The sequence below is a fragment of the Eubalaena glacialis genome, chromosome 19 (assembly GCF_028564815.1).
Source record: "Eubalaena glacialis isolate mEubGla1 chromosome 19, mEubGla1.1.hap2.+ XY, whole genome shotgun sequence".
NCBI lineage: Eukaryota > Metazoa > Chordata > Mammalia > Artiodactyla > Balaenidae > Eubalaena > Eubalaena glacialis.
In genome coordinates, this window is record NC_083734.1 from 45677187 (window position 1) to 45704143 (window position 26957).

General features: G+C 57.4%; 1 protein-coding gene across 6 annotated transcripts; it reads right to left on the reverse strand.

Moving 5' to 3' along the window:
* Positions 1-828: 828 nt before the first annotated feature.
* MLLT6 (MLLT6, PHD finger containing) lies at positions 829-26957 on the reverse strand. 6 transcript variants are annotated; one of them, XM_061176168.1, is made up of 22 exons: positions 26619-26957; positions 25321-25400; positions 24779-24833; positions 24419-24528; positions 23325-23428; positions 22986-23079; positions 20614-20766; positions 19857-19955; positions 17119-17338; positions 15963-16577; positions 15324-15505; positions 14982-15090; positions 13586-13652; positions 13241-13380; positions 12556-12753; positions 12363-12451; positions 10879-11228; positions 10357-10447; positions 8955-9311; positions 3381-3416; positions 2689-2808; positions 829-1182 (listed from the first exon to the last, which is right to left on the reverse strand). In XM_061176168.1, exons 1-22 carry the CDS (start codon positions 26725-26727, stop codon positions 1003-1005), a joined length of 3558 nt encoding a protein of 1185 aa, XP_061032151.1. In that variant the 5' UTR covers positions 26728-26957; the 3' UTR covers positions 829-1002. The 6 variants fall into 6 exon arrangements, with proteins under 6 accessions (XP_061032151.1, XP_061032152.1, XP_061032150.1 ...); XM_061176169.1 differs by having other exon boundaries at positions 17200-17338; positions 20614-20769; XM_061176167.1 differs by having other exon boundaries at positions 20614-20769.

The following is a 26957-nucleotide window of genomic DNA, read 5'->3' on the forward strand; positions in this document are numbered from 1 at the left end:
TGCATCATTTATCTCGTGGAAAAGAAGATTGAGGCCACAGAAGGCCTCAGCCCTTGAACTTCCACTGTGGTGTCAGCATTGTGAACCGCTTCACCTCCTTCTTCCACGCCCCCCACCCAGGAGCCCGCACTAGCAAGGCGGATGGGGAAGTCTCACTTGGGGGCCTGTAGTGGAGAGGTGGAAGGGGGGGTTGACCTCAGATAAGCACAGACCCCAGATTTTGCCAAAGGCAAACAGTCCTCCAGTGCCCTCCCCACCCGCAGCTGAGGCCAAGTCAGGAAAGAGCAACAGGCATCTAAAAGCACAAGAAGACAGAACCTGTGAGACCTGACCTCAGCTCCATCCCAAGAAGTCAAGTGGTCTGCCCCCTGAGGGGCAGACCCCAACAGACCCCTGCCCACCAGTTTTTCCTCCAATGTACATAGGTCAGATCGGGATGAGGGGAGGAGGCAAGACTATCACAACCTATGTGTTTGGGGTCAGGTGTCCCCCACTGGGTTTGTCTGTGTTCGCACCTCGTCCTGTGTCTGAGGTGCTGTGGCTGTATCCTCCTCCTGGGACATCTGTATCTCCTGGCTTTGTAATAAATGCTGCATAGTCTCCAGAGCCTGTAGTTCTTTGGGATAGAGGGGACAGGGAAAGGGTGGGTGGGTGCCCTGGCCTCCTCCTCTTGTCTCTGGGCTCAGCCTGCCTTGGGGGACCCTATATGGAATGAACCTGAACTGCCCCCTCCCTGTGGCCAGTCAGGTGTCCCCAGCCCATGTTAAGATCCTGAAGAGGGACCGACCGGTCATGTCCCTCACACCAGTGACCACAAGAACGCTGCTCTGGGCCGGCACGCCTATTTAATGCCATCTTTGCCAGCAGGCATTGGGGCAGGGGCCAGTTCCAGCTGCCCCAGATTGGAGACCTCGGGTTACGGGAGCAAGTCCTTCACAAGTCAGCTACGGGTACTGGGGTCCCTGGGGTGATCCCTTCCTGGGCCGGTCAGCAGCCGCCCCCTCAGAGTGGGGAGCCCACTTCTGCCTTCTGCACCCGCTCACTCCTGTGGGTGCCATCGCAGTATGGCGGCTTCTGGGTGGCCTTGCAGGTACAGAGCGCCACCACACGGGTCTCCTGGGCCTTGAACTTGAGTGGGGATAGGCCAGTGCGTTTGAAGAAGTGGGAGCCATCACAGAAGGGCTGGTGAGGGAAAGAAAGAAAGTTAGAGACCCAACCCCACCTGCTGCGGCGGGGCAGGGCTGGGAGGAGCAGCACACAGGGGTCAGGGCCCAGACTCCTAAGTGATGCTGCCTGGGTTCACTACCACACCTTTCTCATCTGTAATGTGACAGTAAAAAGAGTAGCGTCATCCCAAGAAAATAAAATACATAATGGTTATGCACTTTGCCAGTAGAAAGTGTTCAGTAAGTATGAGTCTTTACAGGAGTAGTTTCTGGGGTCCGCAGAGGACCAGGACACAAGAACAGAATTTTCAAGGTGAAACGGGCCCTTAGGTATCAGCAATGTTTACGCTGATAGGTGTTTTTTTTTTTTTAATGGCTCTGAGTCTCCATTGGTTCATGAAGTTCATTTCCTTCTCCATATTCTTGGGGTAAAAACTTTTCTGGGTGGGCTTTAAGACTGGGGTATCAATTTTGTTTGGCTCCAGGAAATAACTGGGAAGGGGGGAAGGGGACGTCCCACAGCAAACTGGCTGCCTGGTGTGAGCATCTATGCCCTTCCATCCTGGAAGGTGTTCCTGGGTAATGGAAACAGGCCCAGAGAGGTGGTTAGCTAGTTAGTGGCAGAGCTGGACCCAAGGCCTCTTGGCCTTGGAGTCAGGGTGGGATAGGAGAATGGATGAGAGAAGTGTGCAGATAAAAATCAGCAACCTGTCCCAGAGGGCAAGAGGCAGAGAGGCACAGAGGGCCCTCCTATGCTAGGCCTCACCAGTGGGCTGCACAGCGCCACCCTCATGAGGACCTGCTCAAAGTCCACAGCAAATCAGTGGCAAAGCGGGACTCGGGGCCCTGGGCTGCTGACACCACACCATGCCGCTCGGAGGAACACAATTCAGAGCCAGCTCAAGAAAGAAAGGGACCCCGGAGGCTAAGACTATGGGGCAGGTTCCTGCTGGATGAAAGGCTCCTGGGTCAGAAGAGAGGAGTTGGGAGCAGGCAGCCAGGCTGACAAGACAGCAAGAAGCCAGGAAAGTCACAGAAACTGAGAAAGGGAGGGTTTTCAGGAGCAGATGCCAGGAAGGGGCACACGGGGCCAGAGAGGCTGTGCAAAGTCTTCCCAATGTTGGGGTCCGAGGCCTGGGAACCTTTGACCCAGATGCTTCCTAGGAGGAGGAAGGAGAGAGGGGAGAGAGAGGCAGGCGAGCTGCTCAGGGCAGAGCCCAGAGCCTCTGAGAAGGAGGGAGCACCAGGAGATGAGGACAGAACCCTGGCTCCACCCGACTGGCCCCGGGACTGGGTTTCTGTCTCTCTGGCTGCATCCTCAAGGGGGGATGCAGAGAACGGTGAGCTCAGGGCTGTGGGTGGCGCTGGCCTGAGAGTATCCCTCCCCCCCAGTCTCCCTTGTTGTCCCTCAGGTATGTGTGGGAAAAAGAGGAACGTCTCGGGTGGGAGTTCCTGGGCAACAGGTAGCGTCCCCAACCACAGGTGTCATATATCAGCGGGAAGGGGGACACAGGTCTCTCACCTGCTTCTTGCTGTGGCCACACACACACCACCTGTAGGTTTTCCCAGCCACCAGCTCCACCTTGATGGGTGTTTTTAGGGCCACCACGGACTTGGCTGGGGTTTGGGGGCACCATCGGGCCTGTGGCAGGGAAGATGAGGGAGTGAGGGTCAGCTCATGCCCTGGAAGCACTTTCTTGCCTGTGGCCTTGTCCAATTTCCCAAGAGCCTTGGCTGGTGACAGGCTTCCTCTGCAGGAGGCTGATCTGATGCCACCCTGCAAGGACACTCCCCCCAGGACACCATAAGGCCCCTGAGCTCCAGATAGAGAAGAGATTTCAAGGCCATGCAAGCACATAGGTTTCGGGGTCCAGGCCTTCCTTTCAAACCCTGGCTCTCACCTGGGTGCAAGGGAGGGGAGGCCCAGGATCCTGCCAGCCTAGGCGGGGCTAACTGCACCTAGGGCTGGGTTTATCAGGCGCCGCTGTTCTCAGGGCAGAAGCCTGCTCCCTGCCCTATGCCCTCTGGTCACTCTATCTCCCCTGAGCCATCGCGAAGGTAGCTAGAGACAAGGCAGTCAGTCTCAGGCTGAAATCTACAAAGCAGGGCTGACCCATTCTGGTTCCCTCCTCTGGTCTCTACCTTTGGGGTCTCTGGGCCTGGGGGACTAGGGCAGAGAGGAGTGGAAACGGGGTGCTGGGGGGTAGTACTTACCAGCCAGGAGGTGATGTCCCGTCTCTGGTTCAGCTTCTGCAAGGCAAGCAGGCATCGCAAGACGGTGGTTTGCAAACAGAAAAATAAAGTCAATGGAAAGCGGAAGACTTCCAGAGGGAAGTCATCTGGGAGGGAAGAGACGACAGGGCTTAGGCGCGTGGGAGAAATACGAGGGTAAGAATAAGGGGTCCCAAGAGAGGAACGGGAGTTGCTGGGGGAGGTGCTGGCACCCAGCGGGCGCTCAGGGAGGGCTGCAAAGGACCAGGCGACGTAGGGGCTTGAGGGACGCTCAGCCGAGGGGCGGGCGGGGCGGGCTCGGGAGGTGGGGGGGCCGGCCGGCGGGGGCCGCGGCTGCTCACCAGGACCGCCGGCCTCAGGAGCGCCCCCGCGCCGCCCATGCCGGCTCCGCTGCCGCCACCGCGCCGGCTCCGCCTCGCGGCCCGGTCACCTTCCCGCTTCCCCGCCTCCCGCCGGCCCGGCCCCGCCTCGGCCCGGAAGACGCTGCGGGCTTCGCGCGGTGCGGGCCGCGGGCCTGCGCAAGCCGACCAGCCCCAGCCGCCGGAAGTCGGGCCGAGGAGCCGACCCCGCAGCCGCCTAGGGGGCCCCGGGGTGTGGAGGGCTCTCCGGCGCCCCCTTTGGTTCCCGCGTGTCTGCGAATGACCCGCGCGGAGCATCGCCGCTCATTTCCTTGCCTGCGCCTCCCAGGCCCCCCCACTTACGAGCGGGGACCCTGACCGGAACCGTTTTCTCTTGCGGAGCCTTAGGGCAGTGCTTCTAGAAGCGCGGTGCGGACACATGTCGTCGCCTAGGGAGCTTGTTTTTTTAATCGGATTCGCGCCTGGCCCAGGCCTACGCATTACATTCTTATGGGTGGGGCACAGGTATCTGCGTTTTCAATATGCAGGGTATTTCGGGTATGTTGTGCATTTTGATCTGTGAACTACTATTCCAAGTGCTTAAAGAAATGTTCATTGACCATCCCCCCACCCCCGATCCCTTCCCAAGGCTCTCACGGATGGCACTCCCCCTCCCTTTCCCTTCAGTAAAGCCAGACAAAGCAGGGTCTCTTTGGATGTTTTTTTTTTTTTTTGTAAAACATTCTTTTATTAAAAGAACAAGTGCTGTTTACGAACTGCCCTTCGTACAAATAACATCCGTTATACAAAGATACAGGATCCGGGTTATGCACAATTCCAGGCTTGGAGGTGGCAGGGGAGGGGCATTGCCTTTTGGGTTGAGGATATAAAGGAGGCTTTAGAAAGAATGAAAAAGGAGCCCCTGGGTTTACAAACTGTAGCTTCCCCTCCCTGCTCCCCTAGGAAGGGTCTGCTACATTGAGACAGGCTGGGGCGGAAAGGCGGGGGACAGGCGGGGAGCCAGGGTTTGGGTCTCCAGTCCCACCACCTAAGTCCCAAGTTGGGCTGAAGGACGTGACCAAAGGGCAATGAAGGCACCCCCTCAGTCCCCAACTTTTCAGTAGATCAAGTCAAAGTGGTTGGGAGCCAGACACACTTTTAATCTGGTTTGATGTGACCGGAGGGAGCCAGGGTACTATGCCCCACTTTCCTGCAAATTCCCAATTGAAGTGACCTTAATCCCTCCAGGCACCTCTCCCCAGGAAATAAACTGGGATAAAGGAGAACTGGAAGCAAGCTGCCTACCCTTAACTCTGGCCCACCACACACCAAGGAAGATGCTGGAAGCTGGCAGGGGGAGCCTGTGCCTTTGAAAACTTGTCTGCATTTCCAGTTTGGGAAAGGGCAGTGTGGAGAAGGTGACCCTTTCTCAGAGCTGGCTCTTTCTCTTTCCCAGGCTCTGGCTCCCTTCCTAGGAGTACTTCCCTAGAACTCAGGACAGGAGTGGGCAGGGGTGCTCTCATCGGCCTCAAGGGAAGGGCGCCTGGAGGCAGCAATAGACCTAGGAGTCTGAGGGGAAAAACTCATAAACAAATTGGAAAAACTTAGAGAAGAAAAGGCAACCTTTAAAGTGTCATTGTCTCTGGAGAGGATCCATCAGCTCTGAGCTAAGACAGTGCTTCACAGATACCCCCCACCCCAGCACAGCCCTGCACTCACACCACGCGTCACACACACAGGGACAGACGGACAGCCACAAGGAGGCAGTGCAGTGGGACAGGAGAGCCGAGGACCGGGAGGCCAAGGTCCTGAGGGCTGGTCCTGGCTCTGCCCCTGAGCCCCTGCCCCTCCTAGGCTTGGAGCTATCACCTGTGAAGCAAGCAGCTGGCTCAAAAGACACCTAAAGACAGGTCCCTTCCAGCTCTGACATTCGCGCACTAGTTGTGACCTCAAGGCCAGACAGCGGCTCTGCATGCACACTGCAATCACACCTCTGCGCTGAGGGGGATGACATACTAAGCGCCACTCTGCATTTTCAAACTCCACTTCCGCCCTGCAAACCACATCCTTCCCCTCCCCTAGACAGAGCCATATATAAATCTGCATCCCTTTCTACTCCCCATCCAAATTCATCCTAGAAAAAGGGACTGAGGCTGGGAGCAGGGGTGTGTGTGTGTGTGGGGGGGGTGTCTCGGTAGCCATACCCCTTGCACTGGGACCCCACTCCGTCCTGAAGCGCTCCAGACCTTTCCTATTATAAAGGTCCCTCGAAAGAGGAAATGCACCACCGCTCTCACGTTCCCCTGCCCCAAATTGAGGCACAGCACCAATCCATACCCAGCCCGGGTCCCTTCTTCAAATCTAACCTGCCTACCTGCCACTGCACCCCAGCCTGGGGAAAGTCAGAAAACAGAGACTCTTGGAGATGAGAACCCCAGACTCTCGGGTGCTGGAGGGAAGGGGAGGTCTTGGTTCCAGTGCACCAAGTCATTTGGACCTCTCACTCTCTGCCACAGCGGCCTTGGGGTGGATTGACTTCCCTCACTGTCCAGAACAGAAGCTGACTTTGGCTGTAAGTGGGCCGGCCTTGGGCAAGGGTGTGGGTGTGAATGAGCAACTCTTCTAAGAATCTCTGAAGGTTATTTTTCTTTTCAGTGGTTTGGGGGCAGGGAGTTAGACAGCTTAATAGATGAAGATGAATAAAATGCTGAATTCTATCATTTCTTTCTAACTGATATTTAGCGTTAATAAAAAGTGAGTATTTCTGAGGTCATCACAACTGCCGCCCCCCTCCCCCACAAGCCCTTGCAAGTGCCTAAGAAATTGCCTCTGAAGGATTCCCACCCACGCCCTCCATTATCAGCTCCCTAACATCTTACAAAGTCTTATCAACAGGAATATTAATATTATTTTCAGTATCAGAAAAAAACCAGTTGAGCAGCACAGGCAAAAATATATCTGCACTACGTTTCTGTCATTGCCAAAAATATACACATCTTCTTTTCTTTATTTAAAAAACAAAACAAAACCAACAACAACAAAAACCCAAACAGAAACACACACACACACGAATCCACACATGCAAAGAGACTGACTAGACGTGGTCATCAGGGAAGCTGGCCACGCTCCTCCTGGCTCCGACCCCAGTGCACCCGACACAGACACAGGCTTCAACCTCGCCCCTCTCCTGGCTGTCCCACCGGCCCTCAACCTTGGCCACCAAAGGCTCTGGGCAGGTGGGGACTCTTTAAGGTGAGAATTGCCCACTACACCCCGGGGAAATAGCTGGTGGGTGAAGGGACAGTTGTAGGTCAGCGTAAGCTTAAGTCTCCCCTGGTGGGTGCGGGTGGGGCGCGGGAAGGCAGGCTGGCTAATCCTGGGAGGAAGGCTTCACTAAAAGAAGTGGCACTTAACCCCCCTTGCCTCGTCCCCCAGTCCCTGGGGCTCCCCTTTGCCAGGGAAGCAGGACCAAGTATCAGTGGGGGAAGGGGAGCGCTGAGGGGGCACTGAGACCATGTGGAGTCTGGGGGAGGAAAGGCAGGATATTACCCTGATTCAAAGCCCCCAGCCCCCATTTACTCTCCAATATTGGAGTACGGTTCTGGTTTTTGTTAACCATTCGGGCCCCAGAGAGGGACCAAAGTTGGTGAGGTGAGAGGGTGCAAACAAGACCTGGGAGCGCCCCTCTGATACTGCCTCATCAGAGCACTGCTCCTATCCCTGCCCTCGGCTGCCCGGGCTCCAGGGGTAGACAGACAGACAGACGGACAGACACACGCACACGCATACACGCTCTCTGAGTCAGGCAGCTCCATCTCCCCACCCTCAGCACTCCTAAATCCAATAGTGCAAACAAGGGGCAGGGGATCGAGGGGGCTGGGCCGCCCACCCCCTGCCTTCCCCCAGCCCATCACTGGGGCCCACCCCCCAGAGGCAGGGAGGCTTGGGCCAAATTCGATGCCATCCTACCCCTTCTTCGGCCCCCTAGTCTGTGGGCTTTTACAAGCTCAGCTTGTGACCCTTGTCGGGGGCAGGGGAAGGGGCCCAGCGAGAAACAGTCCCAGGAAGCCCTCTTGCCATCTGCCCAAGTTGGGAAGAAACTGCAGGTCAAGTAGGGCCACCCCTTCTTCCATAAAAGACTTCCGCACAGGGGCAGGCCCAGGGCCTAGCCCCCCACTTATCCCACTCAAGTGCTAATCCATTTTACGTGGCGGGTTCAACCAACCCCCCACTTATGCCACGGCCCACTTTGCTCTCTGGGGAACCTCAAAACATTCGCTGAGAGTGGGGGCTCCTAGGCGGGCTTGGAGCCTGTCCTCCTTCTGAGCCCCTCACAAAGGGGCCAGTGCGGAGGGGGAGGGGGGCCAGATGGAAGGGGCTCCCCTCTCGGTCTCAGTCCTCGGCACCAGGAGCACCCCACACTCCCCGGGCCTCAGCACATGCTCTGGGCCGGGGCTCTCCAGTGTCTGGGTACAGGTGCCCGCTCCAGGCTGGGACCCCTCAAACCAGGATCTGCCCCTCCACTTGGGGGGTCAGCAGGAGCCTGGGTGGATTTAGCCTTTTTCCTGGTTGGCTGAGGCTCCTTTGTCAGCAGTCTGGAAAAAGAGGAAGGAAGACTGGGGCTTTGGGAGGTGTCTGGTCCTAACACCCAGTTGAGAATAGCTTCCTGGGTCAAGAAAGCTGATGTTGGGTGCAGTAAGGGTCTGGGCTTTGGCGGCGGCACACCAGGGTCGCCTTGTGTGTGTGTGTGTTTGGAGGAGTTGCCCTGCATAGGGGACCCAGCTAAGCAGGCATGTGCCAGCCGAGGGCAGCACACGGGCTCTGGCCCTTTGCCCTCAGAAGAAGAAGGGAGGGCCTTTCTTGAAATGGCCCACCCAGAGCATCATCTTCTTCTAAATGGTCCAATCAGAGAGGAAACAGCCTTTCCTAATGGGTCTCCCCAGAGGAACACCGTTTTCTAATTGGTCCTTTCGCTATTAGCCCATATGCAAAGTGTATCTTTCTTGTATCTGCAGGAGGGCACCCATGTGCTGGCAGAGGCCCTGGGGTCTAGAGCAGGGCACTCTGCTGCCCTAGGGGTCGCTTCCTTCCTCCTGCTGACGATGCATCTGATGATGGACCTTCTAATGCTCCCTCGCTGCCCATCCAGGAGAAGGGAGACAGGACGGTCCCTCTGCCCCACTCCCGGCCCCTCCCCCAAGCCGGACCCCTTACTCACCCCTCCTTTGGGGCCACTGCCACTGCCATCCGCCCCCGACAGGCTGAGGAAGGGGTGGGTCTGGGCAGTGAGGACGGGAGGTCCGCCCGCTGCCGCTACTGCTGCGGCCGCAGCTGCTGCGGCCATGAGACTTGTGTTGTTGCCGAGCGAGGGAGCCACCAGGGCTCCGGCGGGCAGCAGAGGTGGGGCAGATGCTGTGGGCAGCAGGCCAGGAGCGCCCGCGGACAGCAGCGGGGTGGAGCTCCCGGCCAGCAGGCTGGCCATGGGCAGCTGGGAGCCCCCGGCCATGTGCAGCCGCTGCAGCTCCCGCTTCTGCTGGATCTGCTGGATCATCTGGTAGACAACAGTCTGGTGTTCCTGCAAGGGGGCCAGATTGCTTACTGGCCAGTGCTTACACATTATGGCCAGTGGTCCCCAGGGTCATCTTGCCCTCATTGGCCTGGGCCCCATCCTATCACACTAGGACCATGAGGCAAAAGACCTGGGAGACAGTCAAGGTTCCGTCTCTAACTCCCTCCTCTGGGCCTCAGTCTCCCCATCCAGACAAGAAAGTGGTTGCACACCGTCAGCGTTTGTCAGCCGGGCCACTACCGGCCAAGTGCTGGGGGTTTAACATCCCTGGCCCCACCCCGCCTCACGAAATCAATTCCTCAGTTGCTACGACAACCACACATGTCCCCAGGGATGGTATGACCCCAAGTTGAGAAACACTGTATGAGGTCAATAGTTTTCAACTCCCCTCTTTTTCATTTGTTTTTTCCCTTAAGAGTCATTTATTTTTGCTTTGAATAGGCAAAGCATTTTCAGTGTTCCAAAACCCAAAGTGATTTATTAAGGCTTATCTTCAGAAATCTTGCTTTTACCCCTGCTGCCATCTGGCCTCTGTAGATAACCAATTGAATTGGTTTCTTATGTATCTTTCTCGTGTTTCTTTATATGAAAATGAATATTTTTCTATTTTTTCAACTCCCTCCTTTTTAAAAGGAAGAATTCCTTTCCTCCAAAGGAATTCTTAGCAGAACTCAACACACAAGAAAGACCTAAAAGGGGCTGCTCTGGTTGAAGCGGTGTCTGTCACCTGCTCGGCCACCTCTCTACGCAGACCCTGAAGTTCCCCACTGAAGAGCCTTGGGGCTGGAATTGGAAACGCTCAGTAACTGAGGACTCACCACCCTCCAGATCCTCTCGCTAGGATGTGATCTGGGGCCACTACAGCATCCCTTCCCCAGTGCCCAGGGGCCCCCCGAGAGGAACCCTTATGCCCTCTGACCCCACATGACCCTTAGGGGCAATCTCCACCCAGCCTGGGGCTGCCCTCCCTGGGCTGGCCCAGACCCCTCTGAGAGGGCCCTTCCAGCAGAGCTGGGGGAGGGGAGGTGGCCCAGGCAGGGAGGGGCATTACCGGGGTCAGCTGTGGGGACGCCAGGAGCTGCTGGAGCTGCTGGAGCTGCTGCTCTTGCTGCTGCAGGAGGTGTCGCTGCTGCTCGGTGAGGCTGAGGCAGGGGGACAAATCACAGACCATGGGAAGGGACAGCGGAACCCTCCTCGCCTGCTCCCCTAACTTCCCAGACTCCCTCAGACCCAGGTGGGGAGAGGCAGGGATGTGCCACGTTAGAGGACTAGAGCGAAACGGACTGAGCTCAGAGAGGACAGTGGGAGGGAAGCACGTCAGAGGGAAGAACTTTCCCAGAAGGAAAACCTAGGCTAGCTAGGGTACAAGGCATAAACAGACGACTTTGTCCCTGGAGAGCTACCATCCGGAGGGCACTCACATCTAACATCTAAGGAGAACCTGGGGTGACTAGATTCTAGACCCTGTAAGATCAGAGGACAGCTTTCCTTCTGAGGAACTGTGGGTGTTTGGGGCGATTCCCTCCCAGAGCCAGCCTCCCCCTTCCCTTCCCCAGACTGAGCTCTCCCTCACCTGTTGAGACAACCTGGCAGCTGCAGCGCGGGGGCCCCGCCAGCCTGGCTCAAGCCCGCGGGGTTGGGGGCGGCAGCCCCATTCAACCCCCCCAGGAGCCCATTGAGGGGCAGGGCCCCGCTGCCCGCCAGCCCCCCCAGCAGCCCCTCAGCCATGGGCATAGCCCCCAGCCCCGCTGCCCCGGGTGCCCGGCCTAGCCCATTCTGTGGCTGGGGCGGGAGCGGGGCAGGGCCCCCAGGCAGGGCCAGGGGCAGAGTAGCAGGGCTCTGCTGGAGCAGGGGCAGCGGTGGGGGCGTGCTGTGGAAGGACAGCGACGAGCTGCTGCGGCTTGGGCAGCCTGAGTGTGGGTCCTGGGGAGGGAGGGGGAAGGGAGGGGTCAGAGGGGCAGGGGGCCAGCATGACCTTTCTGGCCCCCGGCCCGGCACCCATCAGCATTCTCACAGAGCACAGCCACACCCCCCTTCCCCCAGGCAGAGCCACCCAGGAAGAAGCAAGGCCCGGGATAAAGGCTAAGAATCCAAACAGTCTTCACAAGTCACCTCCTAGGGGCCCAGCACCCCTCATGATGCTTGTTTAACACTGAACAGTGATGACGGTAGTGACCACCTGGTGAACTAGACCCAGGGTTCAGTGCCTGACCTGTACCTGCCTGACGTTACTGCCTTTTTATGGGTGAAACCACTGGTTCTTAGGCGACAGGCTAAACAACTCTGCAGGCAGCTGGAGTGAAAGATTCAGGCTCAAATCCCATGTCCACAATTTAATGGCTTCAGTGGCTTCTCTGTTTTAGTTTCCTCACTCATAACATGGGGCTAAGAGGAGAACCTATTCCATACAACTATTGTGAAAACGAAACACACAAACCCTTTAAAAGTCTCAGCACAGGACATGACAAAGGGCAAGTATGCAATTAATGTCAGTTACTATTATGATTATTGTTGCCCAAGTCACACATTTAGAAAGTAGCAGGGAGAACAAGAACCCACTTTGTTTGATTTCCAGAACAACCACAATATAACAATAGCAACTGCTCCCCCAACCGCCAGCAATTACACGGGGATTATTTTGTGTGTAGCTACAACAAACTATAATAAACTCTTCACAAACACTTCTCAAAGAGGCCTTCCCTAACCACCTTATATTCAGAGAAGAATTCCACCCTCCATTCTTTCTCATAGACCTCAAATTATTTCCATCTTAGCACTTTTCCTGATTTGTAATTATTGATTTTCTTGGATTGAGCCTGTCTCCAGGAGCAAGGCTGTCCGATTTGCTCACTCATTGCTTAGCCAATGCCCGGAGCTAAGTCGGCACCTCATAATTATTACTTATTTAATGAAGGAATGAATGGGTCAGTCAACCAATTACTCAGCCAATCACTCCATTGTCCAGCCTCCAATAGCCGCAAGGTAGAGATGCAACTAGAAGGCTCTTGCACCTCCCCACTCCTGCCCGTCCCTGGTGCCCCTCCCCGTGGCGCCCACCTCGGAAGACGTGGACAGCGAGTTGTCCAGGCCCAGACTGTTCTTCCCCGGAGGGCTCTTGCTGGTGCTCAAGGAATCGCTGCTGCCGGCTGAGGGAGGGGGATCACGGAAGGAGGTCAGGGGCTGGAGTCAGGGCCAGTTCCGACCGCACAGCAGAGGCCCCCATCCCCGGGCTGGGTGGGATTCCCCTTACCTTGGGGAGGCAGGCCATAGGGCCCAGGGACAGGGCCGTTGGTGGCAGGCAGGGCGGCAGGCAGGGCGGCGAAGGGCACAGAGAGTTGCACGTTGAGAATCTGCAGTCGCTCTTTCTTGGCCGTAAGGCTCAGGATCTGCTCCTGAAGCCTCTGGTTTTCCTTCTGCAGTGCATGCAGCGCCTTCAGCATCTCCACGACTGCAGACAGAATGCGAGAGAGCCTGAGCCCCGCGGGCCTGGAAAGGCTGGGGGCGGGGCCAGGTGACCGGGGGCGGGGCCTGGAGGGGCGGGGCCTGACGGAGGAAATCGGACTGAGACCTAGCAGAGAAGGCGCCGGCTAGCGAGGGACACAGGTGAGTCCTGGGGAGCCAGACGTGTGAGGACCACGGGTGGGGCCTGAGGCTTGGGGTGGAGGCCAAGTGCTTGGGAGGGAAGGGGCGGGCGGAAGTTGGGACTTAGTAAAATAAGGGCAAGGAGGTCGCGAGGGCCAAAAGCCCTGCGAAGAGGGGGCGGGCCCAGGAGCAGGACCCAGCGAGGGTTAAAGGCAAGGCCCGCGGTTGGCCAGAGTTAAGGCAGGGGCGGGGCCGCAGGCGGAACCTTAAAGACGTTTGGGGACCTGGGAAAGGTGACCGAGTCTGGGGGTGTCCTAGGACAGGTCACCCAGCCCGACGTCACCCCTTCTCACTGTTGACTCCGGCCTCGCCATCGCCCTGCTTCTCCAGCAGCTGCTCCATGTTAGTCGTTCCGGGGGCCGCTGGGTCCAACTGGCCGCCCCCGCAGGGTGCTGTCTGGTCGAAGAGTGCTGGGAGACTGCTGATGGGGGACCTGGGGTCAGAAGGGAAAACCGAGCTCAGGCTTACCTCACTCCCCCACTCCAGTCTCCCTGCCCTCCTCCTCCCGCCTTTGGGGTTTCAGTCATCCCCTCTGGATCCCACCCTCTCCCCCGAGCCCGCCTCTCCGCCCTCTCCTCCTTGACAGTCCCTCCGCCCTGCTCCCAGCCCCTCCCCCAAGCCGGCACTCTCTCCCTCACATGGAAGACAGACTCTCCTGGGGGGAGGTCCCCCGACATCGGAAGCTGCAGTCCTCCAGGTCTGGCTCTTGGAAGGAGAAGGGGGGCAGGGATCAGCGAGGAAGAGGTGCCGTCGGCCTCACAGTTCCCGCCTGGGAAGTGGGTGCGGGATCTGGGACCTTACCGCAGACCCCTTTCCCCAGGATCTCCCAACCCCAGATAGCCAGTTCTAGTTCTTAAGGCGCTGGGAGCCCTGGCTTGGAAACCCAGCGCCGTGGGAGGCAAAGCCGTGAGATCTCGTCCCTTCCTCCTTCTCTAGGCAGAAAGGCTCCTGCAGCTTGGCTACTTTCAGATCCACCTCCCAATTTTTTTCCTGGAAAACTTACAACTTCAGAGTCATAGAAACTTGGGGCCTACAAAGTCCTGAGTTGAACTTGGATATGATACTTACTTGCTGTGTGACCGTGGGCTTGAAACTAACCTCTCTGAAGTGATTGTTACGAGGATTAAAATAAGGTAGTAAATGTGAAGCGTTAATCTGAACGGTTTAGCTGCCATGCAGCAAGGCCTTAATTACTGTAGCTATTATAATCAGTTTTGTATGACTTTTATATTAATAAACTAAAAAATTAGACGTCAGAACCCTCTGTTGGGCCACTGAATTCCACTTTGCGTTTTGGAAAAATAGTCACCTACTCTGTAGGGTTCTTAATTCTGGAATCAGATTCGGCCCCCTTAAGGCTTACCTGAACTGGTAAGCCCCGCCCTCCAGCCGGCCAGGTGGTACCTCTGCACCAATCAGCTCTCTGGGGCTGGGTTGACTCTCCAGGGAGAGGGAGGGGCACTTGTGATCCGCCCCCTTAACTCCTAAATACCCAGAGAGCCTGTTGTCCAGCTGGTGGGATCTCAGTAAACTCTGATCCCAAGAACTCACTAAGAGGCCAGCAGGGAGCTAGGCTACAGCGGTAGGAGAACTAGGCTTGGAGCCAGGGTACCAGAATTTCAGCTGCTGCTCTGCCTTTCCCTACCCCAACTGCCTTGAGCAAGTCATTCATCTCTCTGCCTTTTTGTTTTGTGAGATGGAGCGGTATTTATTCTGCCCTGTCCTGTCCTGCCTCCTCACGGCGGGGGTGGGGGGGTGGGTGGGGTGGGGGGGTGGGGGGGGTGGGGGGGTGGGGGGGGTGGGGGGGGTGGGGGGGGTGGGGGCGGGGGGGTGGGGGGGTGGGGGGGTGGGGGGGGCGGGTTAATGTGAAAGTGTAGGTTTGTTGTGTGTGGAATGTTTTTTTGCAGGGTGGGCAATGGCCAGAGGGTGGGGGCAGCCAGAAAGCCCTCCCATCCTTTCTGGGGTGACAAGCAGGTGACAAGTGCCCCTCAGGCCTTTGGGAAGAAAGGGGAATGGGGTCAGAGACTCACATACCTGTGTGGCTGCTCTCGGCTTGGGTGAGGAGGGGGTTAACGGCACCCATGGGGGTTCCAAAGATGTGGGTAGAAGGGAGACTAAAGGTGGAGCCAGCCAGAGAAAACACCTGAGGGAAAGGAGGTAGAGTCCAGCCTGGTGGTTATTCTTGGATCTAGAGCACAACTGTGTGCACCGGGGTGGAGGGGACCAGGTGTGCTGGGGAGGAGAGAGGACCAGAGAGAGGGAGAAGTTCTGGTGGTGATCAAGCCCAATCTCTCAAATTCCCACGGAAAGCTGGGGTCCTCAGCAGGCTGTCCCCCACCTGCCCAGGGATGGCGGAGCCCAGGAGTAAGGCCTCACCTGAGTGGTGGAGATAGAAGCAGAGGAGGAAGGGAGGGTGCTGGTGAATGGGGAGCGGCTGAGGCGGGGCAAGGCCGAGGTCCCTGGGGGCCCCAGAAGGCTGGAGGAGAGGGGGGTGCTGCAGACAGCCCGCAGCATTCCACCACCGTGGGAGATGGGGTCCTTATTACTGGTGTAGATGCCTACAGGCACAAGACAGACACAGAGGGAAGCTTAGAGTCACCACTCCCCCACGCCCCACCTTAGTCAGGTGGCTGGAGCAGCCTCTCCCCAAGGAGAACACTCCCCTGGATCTGGCCACACACCAGTCTCACCCTCTTGCTGCAAAGATGTCACTTCTTGCTTGGGTGACATCTGCTTGCCATGCCTGCTTATTCCACTGCCCTGCTAGAGCCTGGAGAACTCCCAGTTTTTCTAATTCCCCAACCCAAACTTGGTTAAGTCCTGTTGGCAAGCTCTCCCGCTACAACCATGCAGAAAATGGGTATGGGGGAGTGTCTCCGAGGTGACTGTCATCTGCATCCTTTGTCTTTTGGAGCAGTTTCTATCACATTTCCTTCTAACTGCATGTTTGTGCCTCTGTCCCCTCACTAGACTGGCTGGGCCCTGAGATACCCTCCATCCCCAAGGGTCACTAACCTGCCCCCAGCAGGGGGGACTCCAGGCTCAGGCTGGGCAGGCTCCCGGAAGGCCCAAAGGTACGGGAGGCCAGACCACCCAGGCCAGAGCTGACAAGGGAACCTCCGGAGAAGGGTGAGGCAGCAGTGGCGGTAAAGCCAGCCAGCTGGGCGCCGGGCAGGGAGGGAAGGGCCAGGCCCCCGGTGCCCTCCTTGCTGCGGCTGCCCTTGGGACGGCCTGGCCCGTGTCGGCTCCTCTTGCTGGCTTTGTGCTTCTTCTCCTTCAGGCCTGTCTCAGGGGTCTCCTCAGCAGGCACAGGGGCGGCGCTCAGTGTGGGCATCCGCTTGTGGGTGCCTGCTGAGGCCCCGGGCCCCGAGACGTGGGGTGACTTATAGTCCCCAGGGGACGGGGCCCGGGCCCGGCCCGAGCTGGAGGTGGTGGTGGAGAAGCGCATGATGGGCCCAAAGCCAGAGAAGACCACCTTCTGCTCAAAGAGGTCAGCCTTGGGGGGCTCGGGGGCTGAGGGAGAGGGAGGAGCTGAAGGGGGGTGTGCTGTGGGCTTGGAGTACTTGTCCTCCTCTGGCTGCTCCAACTTGGGGAATGCAGAGAAGTCGGGGGAGCTCTGCAGGGACGAAACTGCAGAGAGGGAAACGGAATTACAGCTGGACCCCAGATCCCCTGCCTCCCTCCCGCTCCCAGTGTGCACTAGTAGAGAGAGCTCTGGTCAGGGGATGGGGAAGCTGAGTTTCCTGTCCCAGCTCTGCCACTGTCTCTGTGTCCTGGGACGAGTGTCCCCGCCCTCCAGCTTTCCCACCTGTGATAAAGTAGGAGGAGAATAACTCCCACCCTAGTGACCTCACTCGATGACTACAGAGATTACAGGAGATTAGAGTTGGTGCTTTAAAAATGGTACCTGACAGCATAAGTGCAGGGGATAATGAATATGGTTATGGGGGTTGGAGAGGTGAGCCCTGAGGGAGACCAGAGGGGAGTTCCACCTCGAGAGGAGAGGGCTGAGGGGAGGGTGTGGAGAGGAGTCACTTGGTGGAGATTCCCCCCACCCCAACCAATTTAGGAAGCAAATGAGACGCAAACCAACATAAAAAGGCCCTTAGTAGAAAAGCTCAGGGCCAAAGACTGTCCCGCTCCCAGCCTCCTCCGGGATGCCCACACTCACCTGCAGGCTGGAAGGGCCCCCCAGAGGAGGAGGAAGAGGAGGAGGAAGAAGAGGAGGAGGTGGAGGTAAAGCTGCTCACACCTTTCCCACTGCTCAGCTTCTTCCCCTTGTGACTCAGGCCATGGCTGGAAGACTTTTTCCCCTTTGAGTCCCTGCTGCTTTCAGAAGTCTCCTGAGTGCTGGCCTCGTGGTGGGAGGAGGAGGGAGCTGAGGAGGAGACCTGAGGGGAGGAGGAGAGGAAGGCTCGAGGCCAGCTCCCAGGGTCTGGGCTCACCTGACTTGGGAGTGGAGCAGGAGAACACAGGACCTAGGGCTCTACTGGGAGAGCCCAGAGGCAGCTTCAGGAAGGATTTTCGGGCAAGGGGATAGTGGCAGGAGCTCCTAGACCAGCGAGATGGGGAGGCAGCTCTGTAACTTCTGGGTGTGAAGAGTTGGGAGCTCTGAACCCAAGAGACTGTCTGTCCTTCACCTCGGGCAGGCGAGAGATGAAAAGAGTCCCAGAGCCTGTACTGATGCACGTATCTTCTTAGTCACTCATTTAAGAAATACTTAGGCCTAAGAGGGCTGGACTTGTGCTGGGAAGTGGTGTATGTACGCAGGGAAGAGGAACTCCACGGAGAATGGGCTGCCCTGGCCCCACTCCTGGGCCCTCCAGTCACCACCACTCCCTCCATGCTCACCCCCAGATGCAGCCACCTGGCTGACAGCCCGCTCCCTGGCCACTCCATGCCCTTCCTAGACAACCTGAGCTTCCATGCCCAGCCCTCTGCCCGGAAAGCCTAGCCTTCCTCTTCCCGGGAAAGATCTTCTCCTTCAAAATCCAGCTCGGGAGCCCCCTCTTCCGTGAAGTCCCCCTATAGCTACCTGGGGTGGAACAAATCTTTCTGTGCTCTTATTTCCAGGGTATCGTGTACCCACCCACATCAGCCATCAGGTGCCACATTGTACTGCAAGACACAGTCCCCCATGTCTGAGGGCGGCAGCAGTGGCTGGAAGAGCGGGGTCTCTGGGGTCTGTGAGCCTGGTGGGTTCTGCCGTTTACCACCGTGTTATGTTGTGGGGTCTCTCAACCTCACCGAGCTTCAGTGTCCTTGTGGGGCTAATTATGCCTATTTGGAGAATTACGAGGACCACAATGCCAGATACATAGTATGGGGTCGATAATGATGATGATTCTGATGGCATGGCTGCTAGTCATACACTGCAGAGACAGTGTCCTGTGGTGGTTAAGAGAACAGGCCTTCAAGCCCAACTGCCCGGGTTCAAATCTTGCCTCCACCACTCCCTAGCTGTGTGCTTTTAAGCAAACTACTTAACTTCTCTGTGCCTCAGTTTCTTCATTTATTAAATGGGGTTAATAAAATACCTACTTCATTGGATTATTTTGAGGATTAAATGAGCAAATCCCTCAGGCATCCCCTCCATCCCCCTGTTCCAGAAGGGAGCCTGGCATGTGGTGAGTGAGTTAGGGCTTTGTATTACTACCAGGGGTGGCTTTTCCTCCTGGTGGAGACCAGGTATTCAGTAAATGAACAAATGCCAGAGGGAGGGTGGATGGGAGAATGAGAGCCACCCTGTGCTGCCCCTTCCTGGGCGGAGCCCTGGTCTCTTGTCTTTTTCTTTGTTCTTTTCAACAGCTGGAGTTCTGAAGGGAGCCAGATGTGGTTATGAGAGCAAGGGAGGAGAGGGCCCAGGGGGAGGGGTGGCTGAAATGCTGGGGTGGGTGGAGGGGGATGGGCAGAATGCTCCAACACATCCAAAGGGATGCCCGGCCACTGGGATAACTCCTAGATCTCTGGCCCTCTCTTTCCCCCTGCCTGCAAACCCCAGGGAAAGACCAGAGGGCGCAGACGTCAAGCTTTTCCAGGTGAGCCCTGGGCAGCAGGGAGGGGAGAGGGTTACTGGGACAGTTGCCACAGCAACATCACCCTGGAAACCTGATACCTGAGCCTCCTGCTAAGATGCCCAGAGCTCTGCCAACCTCCTGAGGCCAGTGGAGGTGAATGGGGCAATAATGGTGACAGGAGGAGGCAGTGTCTCCAGGCCCCTGTTCTCCTTCCGTGGGGAGGACGGGCTGGAAGGAGGGGCAGGGAGGGCTGCGCTGGCTTGGATTAGCCATCCCCTGGCCTCGGGTAGGGCCTGCTGGTTGCTTATCCAGATGTTGCCAGTTTCTGGAGTCAGGCCTGACATGCCATGCCCCTACCGGGAAGGTGGGATCAGTGGGGGTTTCAGGGTGTGGTCCACAGGCCTGCCCCACAAGCCACCAAGGGCCGCACTTTCAGTCCCTCCGGCCTGCATGGAGCGGGCTTTTGGTTAGGTGACAGCCTCTGGGCAGCCTCCTGATGTGGAGGAGGGATAAAGTGAAGGGGTCCTCTCTGCCTCTCTCTGGGGAAATGGGCCCCAGAAAATCAGAGAAACACCATGAGTACTGTACCTGCAGACAGGAGCCCAGTGCTGAGGCCCTCTGTCTGGACAGAGGCAGATGTGAACATCTGGCAGCCAGCAGGCAGGGTGATGCCCCCCACCCCACCCCTACTCTCCTGGTTGGTCAGTGATTGGTGGGGCTGAGGAGCAGAGGCCCCTCCTGGGCTAGAACAGGAGTAGAGGGGGGCGGGGTGGGGAGCAGAGGCATATTAACCCGAAGCTGCGGAGGTTCCCAGGGGTGCTCGCCCCGACCCCTCACCGCGTGCCTCCCTCCCGCTGCGGTGGCCATCCCTCCTGGGTGTAGGCAGCAGTACCTTGTCAGCAGTGGGGACCACAGGTGGGGTGAGGATGCTGGGGGGTGACTCAGGCCGCTTCTTGTGCTTCTGTTTAAGGCGTTCTTTGTCCTTTCGACTCTGGGGAGGAAGAAGGGACCGGGACTGATGTTGCGGAACAGTCTGGGTCAGGATAAACACAGCACGTGCACGTGGGGAGTGGGGTCCTTTCAAGGACGAGGCTTTGTGGGCACCATCTCCCCCTATGGAGGGACTGGGGGACTTTGGCGGGACAGGAGTGGCCCAGGCAGGTTCCTCTGAGAGCCGACAGCCCTTCCCCCTCCCCCTCACTGCCTGCTAAAAATAGCCTGTCCCATTATCATGCCAGTGACACAGAGCACCACTCATGTGAGCACACACCCGGGACACGGAGCTGTGCGGAGGGACGGGAGCCGGGCACACTGTGACGTGTGGCGGGGACGCAGGCATGTGCACTTACAAACTGGACCGACACATGGCTAGACTGCGGCGTGTGTGCAAATGTTGGGGACACTGTCGTGTCCTGGGGAGGACACGGAGGAACCACACAGATACCCCACAAAGAGCCCCAGGGAAGCCAAGCCTTCACCTCACCCTCCGTGACCCTCACATGTCACTTCCTCAGTCCCCTCTCTGCCCTCAGTGGCCTCAGAGGAAGGAAGGGGGTAGGCCCTATGGCCTTCCGGATACCTGTGGTGGCTTCTTGAAAGAAACAGTTGTTTGTGAGTGGGCAGGAGGGGTAGAGGGAGAAGACTTTTACCTTCTTCTGGCCCCTCTCGTGGTGGGAAGGGTGCTTCTCCTGCTGCGTGGATGGCGAGGCCGACCTGCTCCTCCGGCCAGCGATGAAGCCGCTACCGCCTCCCCCTGTGCCTCCCCCTCCTCCGCTGCCTCCCCCGCTCGTGTGCCGGGATGTCTTCTGGGGAGAGAACCGAGAGGAACTGCCACGCCCTCCTCTCACTAGCCTAGGGAAAGGTTCCTGAAGATCAGGGACCCCCGCCCCCGCCCTGCCTGTCACTAAGAGGACCCTGTGTCCTTAATGATAGATACTCTTCTCAACGGAAGTGCGTTCCCTAGACTGGAATCCTAGTTTCCCCACTGGCTTGTCCAGTGCACAAGATTCAGCAGCAACTGAGGCCCAGAAGAGGTGGGGCGTCTCGGCCCAGCGAGGCACGGATGGAGGTAGGCCTCTCACTCTCCGCCCACCTCTTTTCATGATGCCCTCTTGGCCCCTCTCAGGCCCTGGGCCACGGCCCACCACCACCTCCTTCCCTGGGGTGGAGGACATGCGGGACAGCCCTCGTGGGAGCCCCTGCTCCCCTGTACTCCATACCCCATCCTCTCCTCCAGACACTTTGCTCCAGCCATCACCCCTTCTCCTTTGTTCCTGGCCCTCCACCAAACACAGTGGTTCCTTTTGTCCCAAAGGACCTGCTGTCCTTAAGAAGCGGTGGGGAGTAAACACCCATAAGAAAAACCCAAACAACCCTTGTGCTGCCATTCCTTCCAGCCAGGGCCTTGGACTCCCCACTGCCTGGGCTGATGGCTTCACCTGTCCTAGACTTATAGCTGTTCCCTCTAAGGTCACCCACTACTTCCCAACTGTCAAATGCAAGGACTAATTTCAGGCTTCGTCTGACCCCATCCCTCCCTAGCGGTAGGCACTGCTTCTACTCTGCTGAGCTCTAAACTCCCCCACCTCATGGTTCTCTTCACATCTGAGCCCCCTACCTGATGGGCACCCGGGGATTCCAGCCCCAGCCTTATACACCTGGGGCTGCCACTACCACCCTGCCCGGGGGCCTCACAGCCACCAAATCTGAACATCCCCACTTGGCACCTCCTATGAACCAAACCGAGCTCCCTACCTTGTTGATATCAAACCCTGCACCTAGATGACCCTATGACTTATGATCCAAAGTAGGACACTTCTGAAAATGAAAGGAGGAGCTATTAATAATTATACCAGGGCAAAAGGCACAAACTGGGACTCTCCGGGGCAGACCAGGACATATGCTAGCCCTACAGAAGCCTACTGCACCACCTGTTCACAGCACCCTCAGGTGCTCAAGCCCCATCCACCCAGCACTGAGAGCCTGGATCCTATGTGCCACCCTCAACTCCTCCTTCTCAGCTACCCCGACATGTAGGCAAGTCTATCTAGAAATGGTTCTAGAACCCAGCTTCATCCCTCCATGCCCCGCTTCTCACAGCTGTCTCCCAGCCGCCGCCCTGGCCCTTCAGATCTGGCTTCACAGTGGCTGCCAGGGTAATCTTCCTGAAACACAAATCTGATCATGTTACCCTCTTGCTTTCAAGCAGCGTTACAAGCCTGTGGCCTGGGGGTGAGGTCCAAGCTGCCTTCCCAGTCAGGCCACAGCGTACCTCTCCAGGACACCCCACAGCTTCTGGAAACGCACGTCTCTCCACAAACATGGATTAGCACCCCTTCTCCCACCTCTCCTTGGGCCCGTGAACCTGGGGCAGAAGCAAGTCCAGCTCTGGCCTTGCTTGAGCTTTTTCGCCTCATCTCCTGCCTTGTCCCTACCACACACCCTGTTCTGCTGCTTATGAATGCTCTTTCTCATCTCGGGACTTAATCCATGCCAATCCCTCTGCCTGGGATTCCTTTCTCTCTGTCTTTGCTTAGCAGGCTCCTGAGAAGCTTCAGACTGTCTGTTCTGAATCCCACACACCAGCTGTGAGGTAAATAACATAATCTTAGTGGGTCTTAGCTTACTCATCCATAAAAACGGGGAAATGCAGTACACCTAGTTCTTAGGGTTTTTGGGAAGATCACACAAAAAAACACACATAAAGAGATTAGTACAGAGGCTGGGACACAGCAAGCCCCACAAATGTTGGCTCAGCTTAAATGCTGCCTCTTCCTTGAAGCCTCCCAGACTCTGACAGGCAGGGCCTGAGCTCCATCCTCTGGATGGACTGCCTGGTTGAGCTCTGATTCACACCCCTCAGCTATGCTTCAATTATTCCTCATCCAGTGGTGAGCTCCTCAAGGGCAGGGACATAGTGCCTTCCACGTCTGTCCTCCCAGCACCAGGCACTGGCCTGGCCTGGAGCGCATACCCTCTAAACCATGGCTGACTGACCCACTCATGCCCAGATGAAACTCACCATTTTGCTGAAGTGGTATTTGCAATAGCCACAGTACTTGACGTTGTCGACCTCCAGCACTTCCTCCTCACACAGCAGGCCTGCCATTTGGGCACTAACCAAGAGAGGTCAGCCTGAGAAGGGTGTGGCCACAAACCAGATCAGCCACCTCCCTTGCACCCTCCTAGATCCCTGCTGGGGTGAAGCCAAGATCACCCAAGGAAAGCACTGCCATCATCTCCAAAGAGACAGCAGCTAGATGAACCTATTTGGCAGCCATCCATGGCAAACCTCGGAGCGGGTTGGTACAGCTGGCTAGAGAACCCTGCGGGGTGGGTGCAGGGCAGGCGGGGCTCTCACCAGGTGACATGGAAAGCTTGTCGACATCCGTGGCGGTTACAGGTCATGCAAGCTCCTGAGGCTGCCTTGCTCTCCCGGCCCTGCTCCTCACAGATGTAACATGTCTGCAGGATACAGTACAATCGTGCCCTCCTCCCTTCCACCTGAGGGATCCTTTGGTCTCCCCCCTCAATTCCATCTTCTCCACATGATCCTAGGTCAGGGCTATCCAACAGCACTTTTGGTGATGATGGAACTGTTCTATACTGCACTGTCCGATACAGCAGTCACAAACCACATAGGCTATTGAGCACTGGAAATGTGGCTAGTGTGACTGAGGAACTGAATTTTAAGTTCTATTTAATTTTAATTAATTTACATAACCACATGTGGCCAGTGGCTACTATACTGGACAGTGCAGTCCTTGGATGGTGAGCCCTATAAGGCCAGGGACTGTGTCTGCCTTCCTCACTGGTGAGCTCACCCCCACCTCTGGGCCTTTGCACATGCTATTCCTTCTGCCTGGTACCTGGAACTCTCCCCCCTCATCAAGGATGGCTCCTTCTCATCCCCCAGGTCTCAACCAAAATGTCTCTTTCCTTGACTACTTTATCTAAAGTAAGGCCCCCCCCTGCCTCCCGCAGGGTATCCTTTATTTCAGTACCTTGTTTGTTTTCTTTACAGCACTTAACACAAGTTGCATTTACTTTATTTGCCTGTTTATTGATATCTATAGTCTTCCCACACAGAAGTGTGAGTTCCGTGGGGCAGGGAGCACACCTGTCTTGATCAATCTAAACACTGTGTGTCTAGCATCTTGCCCCAGTTTTGGCACATAGTAGGCACTCGGTAAAATGTGCTCAGTGAATGAATAAGTGAACTGCTCGCTAAGGTCTACCTTCAGGCAGTACTTCTACAAGGGAGCCTACTATTTCACTTGAGTTCCAGAGCACGAGCCTGAATCTATCAGTGGAAGGTGCCTACCCACCTCCTGAGTTCCCCGAAAGTGTAGGTTGGACAGAATCAAATTACACTGGATGAAGAAAGGGCTGGAGGGACCCAAGAATGGTTGGCTAGAGAAGGGACTGGTATGGGGCACGGTAGGGGCCGCTGACCTTGTTGAAGCGATCATGAGGCACGTACTGCAGCACGATGGGCTCCATGGTGAGCACGTTGGCAAACTGCACCTCAGGGATGTAGAGGGCACACACCACGTGGGCCCAGCCTGGGGCAGTGTGGGGCTGGCCTCAGCTGCGATGGCGAGCCCAAGACCCCCACCTCTCACAACCCCATACTGCAGATGGTCCCCTCCTCCACGGCCTTCCCATCAGACTCCACTGCCAGCCAGGGAAGGGAAGGGAAACCAGCCTCTGCATTCCACCCCCGCCCACAGACCACTCCTGCCTTCCCAGACCCTGCTCAGGGGGCCTTGCTGACCTCAATAGATGAGCCCTGGGGCTCAGCACCCCCCTCACCTCCATTGTCAGTCCTCTTCAATGCCCCATCTTTGTGTGGGCACAGCTCACACCTCTGCCAATAAAAGGGGGCACAGGGGTTTGGGGGGTGGGCCTTCCCAAAGGGGGTGGGGGATCTGCTGAGCTGGGCCCTCCCTGAACACATTCAGAGGGCCCCAGGATGTAATGATAAGATGTCTAAGGAGGAACTGGTGGGGGTACAGAGAAAACAGGATTGACCACGAGTGATAATTGTTGAAGACGGGTGATCCACATCACCATGAGGCTCATTATAGCATTCCCTCTACTTTTGTACAGGTTGGAAACCTTCCATAATAAAAGGCTCAAACAAACAAGCAAACAAAAATAAAAGGCCCGGCGCCTGAGGTGACGCAGAGTGAGGGATAAGCTGAGGGAGAGATGGGGTTGGTGACAGGTGTGCAGGAAACAGGAAATCCTGTGTGACAGTCCCACCCCAGCCTCAGCCTCAGAGTCCCATAGCTCGGTGGGGAGGGGGGGGATGCTCAGGTGTATAGGAGGGGAGAGAGGAGTCTCAAACTCACCACCCTGGCTGCTCGCTCCTGAGATTCACATTTCCTGCAGAACCAGGGTCCTGTTGGCACCTGGACGATGCCATAGCAAGCTGGGGATGAGGGAGGAGAATCACCAAGCGAATCTGTCACCAGTGGCTGTTCCCAGAATAACTGGGGGAAGGGGGTGACTCTAAGGAACTAGGCCAGGGGGCTGTTCCCAGCCTGGGGGGCACTCACTAGACAGCAGGACCACAAGGAATGCCCAACAGCACGCAGCCAGCTTTCAACCACATAACCAAGTCCTCCAAGCAGAGGTGGGACGTCTGAGTCCTTGACCTTAAACTTCTAGAAGATCCTCCCCTCATGCCCTTTCTGTACCCAGCTTTCTGTTTCCCAGCTCCTGCCAGGACCAGTCCTCATCATCAGGAAGAGAAAATCAGAGGAACAACATTTACGATAGACAAACGCGTTTTGTTGTTATTGGGGGGGGGGCATTTCTTAAAGGGCCAGTAATGGAAGAGGCGGGGAAGTCGGGGGTCTAGGGAGCTCATCTTCTGCCACTAACTATAATAGGTACAGCTCAAAAGTCAAGGCCGAGGGCAGGTGCAGTGCAGGTAACCAATAGGAGAGTGGCGGGAAGACCCGACAGCGACAGGATTAAGGGCTGTCCCAGGAAGGGCGTGGGGGGGCAGCTGGCTGTGCCAGACAGGCGGGAGATGCCAGTCTGCGCCCTCGGCAAGATTCCTCAAGGAGTTAACTCCCGAACCATGTGCTGCTGGGGGAAACTCCAAACCTCCCTCTTCTCGATTCCCGGCCCCCTGCGCAACCTCTCTCCTATCCGCAACTCTTCCCCGGAGGATTTTAGGAGTCCCCTCTCCCCCGGGACCCTTCTCTTCCCTTCCCAATTCCGCTCCTCCCAGTATCCGGAAGCAGGAGGGGAGGATGACCCCCCCCCCTTGACCTCTCCCTCCGAGAGCCGGGACCAAAATAACCGGGCGGGAGGGGACACCTCGCAGGTAAACATTCTCCAAGCAGCCCCGACACTGGCGGTGTGGGGCGCGGAGAGTACACTCATTGGCCCCTAGACTGTCCCCAAACTCCCTCAACTTGGGGTGGGGGGCGCGGGACTGGAACAATAGGCAAGAAAACAATGCCTGACCCGGTCCTCCAGGACCGGGCGGGGGCAGCCCCCCGACTCCTCCCTTCTCTTCAGGTGGGGTGGGGGAGGGGCGCCCGAGCCCCGGGAGGTCTCCAGAGGGCGCGGCCGGGGGCTCCCTGCCCACGCCGCCCCCTGGGTCCCTCCGTCCCCCCGCGGGCCACCCCCGTACCTTGGTGGACAGCCACGCTACACGCGTGCCCATCACAGTAGACCAGCGGATTCTCGGCCCAGCCCCTCTCGTCCGAACATACGCAGCAGCCTCCTACCATCTCCTTCATACTCCCATGAGCTCCCTCCGGGGCTGGGGCGGGGGGCCGGCCGGCGGGGGTCGGGGGTCAGGGGGGGAGGGAGGGAGCGGGGGGCCGCGCGCCTCCTCGCTCCCTCCTCCTCCTCCGCCGCCGCCGCCGCTTCTTTTCTTTGCCTCCTCCTTCTTCCTCCTCGGCGTCCTCCTCCTCCTCCTCCTCGCTCGCTCTGTCTGGCCGCCCCCCCCGCCGTGCTCTCGCCCTCA

What these genes read in the sequence shown, in the direction of transcription:
- MLLT6 (XM_061176167.1), bottom strand. Translation starts at nt 26,727, where the DNA reads ATGAAGGAGATGGTAGGAGGCTGCTGCGTATGTTCGGACGAGAGGGGC. An exon ending in TGGCGAGGCCGGAGTCAACA is followed by an intron (nt 12,754 to 13,240) that starts GTGAGAAGGGGT and finishes TTCTGTCTGCAG; the next exon opens with TCGTGGAGATGCTGAAGGCG. An exon ending in CTATGGCCTGCCTCCCCAAG is followed by an intron (nt 12,452 to 12,555) that starts GTAAGGGGAATC and finishes CCCCTCCCTCAG; the next exon opens with CCGGCAGCAGCGATTCCTTG.